The 9,205-nt window shown below is 37.5% G+C and overlaps 1 protein-coding gene across 1 annotated transcript; it reads right to left on the bottom strand.

Annotated features, from left to right (window-relative positions):
* Positions 1-696: 696 nt before the first annotated feature.
* Positions 697-7,660, bottom strand: LOC131223038 (bark storage protein A-like). The gene is made up of 5 exons (XM_058218319.1): positions 7,378-7,660; positions 7,195-7,262; positions 5,167-5,322; positions 2,581-2,838; positions 697-1,226 (listed from the first exon to the last, which is right to left on the bottom strand). The coding sequence occupies exons 1-5, from the start codon at positions 7,601-7,603 to the stop codon at positions 864-866; spliced, it is 1,071 nt and encodes a 356-aa protein (XP_058074302.1). The 5' UTR covers positions 7,604-7,660; the 3' UTR covers positions 697-863.
* Between the last annotated feature and the right edge of the window lie 1,545 nt (positions 7,661-9,205).

Here is a 9,205-nt window from a genome sequence, read left to right as displayed (position 1 = left end):
TACAAGAGTCATTCAGATCAAAGGTTCTTCAGATCTTTTGTTCTGTACATGACTCTATAGTAATTTCTAACCTGCTGTAGATATTAAGCTAAGTTTGACTAGTGACAACTCTAACAAAAAATGTCCACCATCTGCAAATCAATACCACCCCATCAGCATCAAAACAAGCACACCAAGCGCCCAAGGAGAAAGAGCCATGCAGCCACAGTCTAGGTGGGCCGGCCCACCTCCATGCACACCCTGGGTTCCACACTGTCATGGACATGCATGCGCTACATTATTGTGCCTATGGTTTGTTCCATTTTGTTGGTGATTTTTGTGCGAAGCATAAATTTGCGATTGGACTTTTTGCCAGATGTTTCATCATCGGTGTAATTAATACATTGGAACTTCTTGAATGGTTTTATCACTTTTGCACATTTCAATGGACGGATGGCAACTATTTACAATGGGCCTTTCTATGACCATTAGCCAGAAGGTTTGTTCCACAGCACACCTACAACTGATTCGTTTTGTCCGACCAAAGTCTATTACGACATGCTCACACCAATGGAGGCGTGGAAATAGATAATGTCCAACGTGGTAGACCACAAGGTCTGGGCCCAATCCACGTAAGTCAACCAGAGTCTGAATGACAACGTATTTTCAGTATTTCTCAAACACAAGAATTTAGGAGAAATCATATCTACTACAAGCTGTTATTACATGATTAGACATTCACCCAGTTTTATTTAAAGAGCCACAAGGGCTCATATTCTGCTAATACCAAGGCATACATCGAGAACAAACACCATCATAGGAAGTCAGTTTCCTCTAACAACAGGTGATAGGTAAAGTAAACCGCAATAACGGCCTAATTACGATTACATTACCGAGGTAACTGGTGAAACAAACAGCTCCTTAATGAACTCAATCACAACCGTAACGGAATTAGTGGCGGCGAGAGAAGTGAAGGTGGCCGCCTCATTCGAGTCTGCAGACCCTCCTCCGGCAAGATCTGATAGGGCCCTGAACGCAATGTATGGGACCCGTTGTTGTAGGCATATGAGCGCGACAGAAGCACTCTCCATATCCACTGGGCTGACATGGAACTTGTTGTATATGAAGCTCCGGTAGGCGGCATTGTCGAGGTAAATGTTTGCACTCGCTCCTCTGAGAACGGTTACCACCTTCGGGGTGTTTGACAAACAGGTGGTGGAGTTTATGCAACTTTCTAGCTTCAAACCCTGCAAAATTCAAATGCTTTATCAAGCACTAGATTGGGAAACAGGTGGTGGAGTTTATGCAACTTTCTAGCTTCAAACCCTGCAAAATTCAAATGCTTCATCAAGCACTAGATTGGGAAACAGGTGGTGGAGTTTATGCAACTAATTTCTAGCTTCAAACCCTGCAAAATTCAAATGCTTCATCAAGCACCAGATCATCCCAATGGAAGGTGGGCTGAGTTCTATAAGCAGCAAAAGTGCTTTCAAAGTGACAGTATGTTTGAATTTTGGGCCACCCACAACTGGGTTCACCAGTCGAATGGTTACAAAGCGGTGGATGTTTCTAACACTTTACTCATCTGAGTCGATTTAGACTCGGTTGGATCCAACCCATTTTGATACTATACCCTGATACCATGTTAAAAAGAGACTAAGCTGAGTGCCTCAACTTAGATGAGTTACAACTTGACATTAATGGTTTTGAGGCAACCACTCATGACATTAACCGTTTTTGTACTGGATGCCAATTGCCTATAACCCTATCATAACTCAATGAAAAACCATAATTTTATCGGGGAAATAGGAGTGAGCCATTTCACCGTGAATCCGGATCCTTTTAGGGTCACATAAATTTTAGATCAATATGATATTTGTTTTTCCTCTTCATCCAGGTCTGTGTGACCTTATGAGCAGATTGGATGGAAAATAAACACTATGGTGGGCCCTTTGAATGTTTTAACACTGAGAATCATTGTCCCCACTGTTATTTGTGGTGTGGTCTATTTGAGCTTTGGATATAACTCATTTTTGGTATCAAGATCTAAAATGATCTCTCCAAATGGATGTACGGCTTTGATATAATAAATACATCATTGTGAGGCCATGTAACTTTGATCTCCTTTGAACGGTTCATACAACTCCAAGAGCGTCAGCGCTTGTCTTTGCAAGACACGTACCCACACCACCTAGGTGGATCTGGAGCCTCTCCTGTTTTCCTGTTCCTGATCTGTCTACATTATTACTGACTTTATCAAACCTACCCACACCAGCTAGGTCGGTGAATCTCTCTCATGTCTCCTGATTGGTCTACATCACTACTGAGGTCATTGATGGTGTTCATATTACAACAATCACATAATTCGGATTAAAGTAAATATTCAAACTCGAAGTACAACCATCCTTACCATATATATATATATACACACACCACCTAGGTGGATCTGGAGCCTCTCCTGTTTTCCTGTTCCTGATCTGTCTACATTATTACTGACTTTATCAAACCTACCCACACCAGCTAGGTCTATAGATCATGATAACATACATATATAAAGAATCATAATAAAGAAAAAGAGAGATTTTTGGCAGTTCTACTGACCTTTAACTTCTTTGAAATTGCATAGTAGTGTTTATCAACAGAAACCCAAAAGGCATGCTCTCTACTTTCAGGGGTCCCATCTACTGGGAACACTTCTTCTGGTTGATACCAAACATTGTTCAAGAGATTCTCAAACAATCTCCTGGTCTTGGTTTCATTTACTGTAGTGTAATCTGAAAATTTCAAGTACCCAAATTCCCTTGTGTAGTCCCCATTCACCTCAAGAGCTAGTTCATTTTCAGGGCCATCTCCATACCTCTGTAATACACAGAATACAAGTATAATGTAAGAAACAAATGAACTGTTGTGTTTGCATTACAACCTACCAAGGCTATTGATATTTACACCCACCTTGATTAATAGATACACTCCTTTTCTACTCTTGGGAATGCTATTATATAAGTTTGTTTCATTCTCTTACAAAAGCAGAAAGGGTGGGGGCATCTATCAACTGTGGATGCATAAACAGTCTCCCATGCTTTTGTGATGATATTATTTATAATTTATTTATTTATTTATTCACAAACACCCAATCTTATTATTGATATTTCAAAGCAGATGTACAGCCTCATATTTTGGAGAGGTCCCACACAAAGCTGTGGACCTTCCTATCATAAACCCCTGCCGACGAAACAATAACTGCGGGAAAAAAAACAAAAAAAAGCTGCCTGCCCTGCTGTTTCACACGGCTGATAGCGGAAGCGAATTGGCTATATAATGTTGTATCGACGTCAGCAAGTTTTGTGGGTCTTATCATGAAGTATGTGTTATATCCAAACCTTCCTTCCATTTGATGATCTCGTCTTAAGTCTTTGGACTAAAAATAAACAAATCTAGCAATCAAATGGACCACACTACAAGAAGAAGTGGGGGATTGAATGTCTACCGTTGAAACCATTTTTGGGGTCATAGAAGTTTTGGATCAGTATGAAATTTGTTTTTCCTCTTCATTCAGGTCTTTGGGAACTTATGAACAGATTAGATGGAAAATAAACGTTATAGTGGGCCCTACGAATTTTTTAACGGTGAAAATCAACATCTTCACTGCTATTTGTGGTGTGGTCCAGATGATATTTGGATATGATTCATTTTTTGGATAATGCTCTAAAATGATTTTTAAAAATAAATGAACGGTGTAGATATAATAAATACTTCACTGTTGGGCCCTTGTAACTTTGATCTCCTTTCAACCGTTCCTACAACTCGGAGCTCGAGGAGCGTCTCATCTTCGCACGACACGTACCTACAGCAGCTATAAAGCTGGTGTGTGGTACACTAGCCAATCCGCTCCCCCTGATAGCATCTACTCCAGACGGACGACCAATTAGCTACTGAACCCGACAGTAGCAAGTCTCGCTGCTGAAGTGACGTCACCACGTTCTGTAGGCACCACCGTGATGAATGTGTTGTATCCACACCATCTATTCATTTTGAGAGATCATGTTTGGGCATGAGCCAAAGAATGAGGTAGATCCAAACCTCAAGTGGATCCCACCACAGAAAAAAGTGGGAACAATGATACCTACCATTGAAACCTTTCTAGAATCAACATGATGTTTATTTGAAATCCAAACTGTTTTTAAGTTAACTCGGTCATGGAATAAGCGAAAACACAAATATCAGCTTGATTGAAAACTTCTGTGGCCCAAATAAATTTGTAATGGTAGGCGTTCAATCCCCACTATTCTCTATGGTGGGGTCCACTTGATGTTTGGATCTGCCTCCTTTGTCTCATGCCTTAAAATGATCTTTCCAAATGGATGGATTGTTTGGGTACAACACATAAATCATGGTGAGGACCACATAATGTGGTGACGTCACCTCAGCAGCGAGATTAGCTACTGCCGAGTTCAGTAACTAATCCGCATCCCTTTTAGTATGTCGTATTGGGAGCTCCGAGTCCAAAGACAAGAGCCCTTTAATGCATTTGTATTGACATTATTAAGGGTTCGTTTAGACAAGACTTAGATATTCTTGATTTATGTATATATACATGCACACATTTTAATCATTTTCTCATACATTATGTATGTGTGTGTATGTATACACATATATGTGTATACAATAAAATGTATGGGCATGTATGTATGTGTATGTACACACGCATCAACAAATATCTTTACAAATTTGAAAATCTTGCGATGCTTTCATGAATAATCAGTCCCACACCTAATGTCACAAGATTTTCAAAATCTTGGCAGTTTAATTATTTAAAGATCTTGTCGTGAAATTATTCTAATACCCATGCGAAAATTAGTTAAAATTTTAAATAATCCGTTATATGCTTAGAAATTTAAATTTAAAAATTAGATATTAATCTATAATAATTTTTTTAGAGAGATTCCAAGAAAATCCTCAAAATTTCAAAGTCATCTCTCCTGAAAATTTGGATGCACTATGATAGATATGAGCTATGGTATTCAATACATGTTGATGAAATGTATTGATCTTGATCATCTGATTAACTACTACAGTGTAGTAGTTAAAATACGATTTATGAGGTTAGGATAGAGAACAGGCTCCTGATATTTTGTAAAATACAATTTATACAAAAAATTAAAATAAAATTGAAATATGGGCATTTACCTGCCAATTCCAAAGAGCTGTGTGGGACCAATACTTAGGGATAGCTACATCTCCAATGTTGAGAGATGGGTTTGCATTTCCGGCTATTCCATAGTGCACTACTCCCTCTATGTTAAACAAACTTAGCAACAGCTGTGTTGTTATACCTGCATTAATCTAATAGCCAAAAAATAACAAGAAAAAGGAAGAAAATTAGAACATATGCATAACATGATCATGCCAAAAATAGAAAGTGAAATCCATCCACTGATTGAACATAACCCAGATGAATTAGGTCCATTTTCTTTGGGCAAAGATCTCCCAATCATGAGGCTAGGATCGCCTAATTCAGCGTTTAAAACATGAAAACTCAACCTGACTGGAAACAAACTCTGCGAGTTTCTTGAAAAGTCATCTGATTTTTTATTAATTTTTTATAATTTTATTTTATTTTATGAGTTTTATTATTCAGTATTATTTAACAATTAAGAAGAATAAATAATAAATAAATTATGTTAACTTGTCCTGAGTTGCATCGAGTTTTTCCTAGTCTATGTAGTAGAGCTTTACGACTCTTGTCTTAACCTGAGTCGCGATCAGATCAAGCTTTTCTCGAGTAGCGGTTGAATCTGGCCGAGTCAAGGTGAGTTTTTCCAGAATTTGTTTGTTTGCTTCTTCTTCTTTTTATTTTATTTTATTTTATTTTTTTATTTTAAAAAATTAATTAATTAATTAATTTTTAACTATGATTTTAATTAATGTGACTTTTGGCATGTGTTCCATCCATAGGAGGGAACGTTCCAAATCTCTTTATACATGTTTGGAACGTGTAGTTCACGTTACTTGCTTGAGACTAACTTAGATATTAGTCCCGACACATGAAATGTACTAAGAAAAAGAATAACAGTCATTTTGTAATAAAAAGTTCCTTTTTTTTTTTTATTCCTCTCTATGACCATCTATTTTTCAACTCATAGATGTAATAACAAGGATTCTCTGATAAAAGTCATTCTCAGGAGCATAAACAATCCATGAAGGGCACAAACAAATATATGGCTCATATATTGATTAGATCTATTTCCTTCACCGTCCATTTTCTAGGCTATGGATAATTCCATTAAAATCCATCATTGATTGTGTGCTGTTTATACATGATGGTCCATGAAAAATCTGCTGGGACAAAAGAACAGTCCAAACAGTGTCCCGGTCCAACTAGGGTCACAATAACTTGGATTGCTGACTTGTCAAAGTCAGATACGGTTCGTCTGAGTAGACTCGGGCTCGATGGAGTCTGATCTGGTTCGGCACTGAAAATAGGAAACGGATTGGCTACTCCCCCAGCCACCAGCCAATGACCGATGGACGGTGCTCGGTGGGCCCCATCATTGTGTATGTGTTTCATCCATGCCGTCCATATATTTTTCTAGATCATTTTATGCTATTAGACCAAAAATCATTTATGTCCCAATCTCAAGTGGACCAGATTACAGGAAACAGTGTTGAATGAACATTGACCATTAAAAAAATTTTGAGGGCCATAAAAGTTTTGGATCAAGCTTATATTTATTTTTTCCCTTCATCTGGGTCTGTATGACCTAATCAACAGATTAGATGTCAAATAAACAGTACAGTGGGCCTTACGAGGATTTTAATGGTGGATATCCAATCATTATTGTTTTCCTGTGGTGTGGTCCACTTGAGATTTATATCCCTCTCATTTTTGGGATCAAGCCTTTAAAATGATCTTTAAAAATGGATAAACGGAATGGATGAAATACAAACATCATGGTGGGGCCCACGGAGCACCGACCACCAGCCAGGGGAGTAGCCAATCCGTTTCCTGAAAATAAGCCCGACTCAGCTTGACTTGGATGAGTCACCCCCAACTCGACTCAGGACTAGACGAGTCAGTCCGAGTTGCTGAGTCTTCAACCCAAGCTGCATAGTTTATCTGTTCTAATATTTTCCTAAAGAAAAGATGATAAAATAAAAATATCAGGATATTCAAGAGAAAATAAAACTTGAGAGTGTTTGAAACTGAAAACTCACCATGCCGAGCCCTGTCATGACCAATATAACCTTCTTGCCCTCAATAGTACCGAACCGAAATCTCCTCCCTTCAGAAACAAGGTAGAAATATCAGCACTACATTCAAAACCTTCAAAAAAAAAAAAGAAAAAAAAAAAAGATATATATGAGAATTTTCTTTTATGTGGATCTTTTTTATGTTACCAGAAAAATCAATGTATGACATGATTTCGTTAGGAATGTAGGATGGAGATTGAAGGAGAGGGTTCATCTCAAAGGTGTTGGGTATCACCAACCCCACATATGGACCGTTACTATTTATTAAGTTGATCTCTCTTTGAAGCTTTCTTGGAACTGCACCATTTGTTTCTTGCACGCTTAGGACCATGAACGCTAAGAAAACAACGAGAATAGCCCAAAGGCCAGACATTCTATCTTCCCTAGTGAGAATATATGTGTGTGAGAGAGAGAGGTGTGTGTTCGAAACGCCACATACGTGCATTTATATAGAAAACCACGAAGGAAAAGACAAAAGAAATGTGCAAAAAAAGATGTGGTCTTGAATGTTTCTTGCAAATTTGCTTTTTTGCTTTTATCTATTTGATGATTTTTGCTTTTATCTATTTGATGGTACTTTTATTAAAAGGGATTTTAACCACTACAAAGGCTACGGCCAAAAACCGTAGCTAAAACCTTTCGCTACGGATCTAGTCCATAGCATGTCCGTCGTTATTGGTAGGTTAGCTAAAGGTCTAAAAAATTATAATAATGGTGCCTATTTCTATTGCAAGAACCTGCTATGATTGATAACGCATCTAAGCTTAATGTTGAAAGGAATAGTACATATGCCTATAGATTGAATCCTTAGCAATAGATATCAATAGCTACAGATAAAGGTCGTAGTTATAATTTCTATAGCGAAATGTACCTATGACTACGGATAATAGCTATGGTTTCCAGAACAATAGCTACGGCTAAAATCCATAGCTATTTTTTAAAAAATTTTAAAAAAAATTATAATAATGGTGCCTATTTCTATTGCAAGAACCTGCTATGATTGATAACGCATCTAAGCTTAATGTTGAAAGGAAGAGTACATAAAATGCAATCAGGAAAAAAAATGATGCATTTACTACAAATAATAATCAAATCATATAATGCATCCTACATGGCCGCCAAATCCTCCAAGAAGCTCAGAACATGGCTGCCAAGCTCACTTTCGAGCATTTCACCACCGCTAGAAGCTTCAACATGGCTGCTGCCGTTCTTCTATCGTCGTCAGCAAGTCCTTCCAATGGAATTGGTGAGTTGAATAATACACCCAACCCCAAAGCCACACTGGAGCAGAAAAATTAAGAAATGACAACAAATTCTCATGCTGACAGAAATGGTTTGAATTTAAGGGAGAATAGAGAATTGAAAGAAATGTAATACATTTACAAGAGCCAGCTATAGAATTTGGCCCAGAAAAGAATTCGACCATGATGCATTTGGGTTATCCATTCCGATCATTAATTTTAATAAATTATTTTAGTTCATGATCCCAAACTTAAAGTAAATTGAACACCCAAGTGGACCACACCATAGGAAGTAAATGTGATTTAATCTCCATGTTTCCTACCGTGTAGTCCACTTGAGCCTTCGATCTTGCTGAGTTTTTATTTTCTATCTTAAAATAATATTTCAAAATAGATGGACGGCTTAGATAATATATATATATATATATATATATATATATATATATATATATATATTAAGCCCTATAGGGCCCCTTACACCACCGTTAATTATTAATGGTATAGCAACATTTTAGCTACGGATTAAAACCATAGTAATACTAGCTACGGTTTATATCCGTAGCAAAAACTTAACGTAGTTTGTATCTTTTGCCCCTTTTTTTGGTAGTGAACCCTACTAGCATCTTGGTATAGTCAAAATCTATCCTTGCATGCCTTAAAAGATAATGTTGGAGATAGGTAGATGGTTCCAAGTATTAAAAGATAATGACGTTGGAGAGTCTATGGTTCCAAGT

This window comes from Magnolia sinica, chromosome 13 (genome assembly GCF_029962835.1).
Source record: "Magnolia sinica isolate HGM2019 chromosome 13, MsV1, whole genome shotgun sequence".
NCBI classification, from domain to species: Eukaryota; Viridiplantae; Streptophyta; class Magnoliopsida; order Magnoliales; family Magnoliaceae; genus Magnolia; species Magnolia sinica.
Note: the sequence above shows the minus strand (reverse complement) of the source record. Positions and strands in the feature narration are given on the sequence as shown.

Coding starts and splice junctions, on each gene's coding strand:
- LOC131223038 (XM_058218319.1), bottom strand. CDS start 7,603: ATGTCTGGCCTTTGGGCTATTCTCGTTGTTTTCTTAGCGTTCATGGTC. Junction 7,263..7,377: donor GTCATACATTGATTTTTCTG/GTAACATAAAAA, acceptor TTGTTTCTGAAG/GGAGGAGATTTCGGTTCGGT. Junction 5,323..7,194: donor TCATGACAGGGCTCGGCATG/GTGAGTTTTCAG, acceptor TTTGGCTATTAG/ATTAATGCAGGTATAACAAC.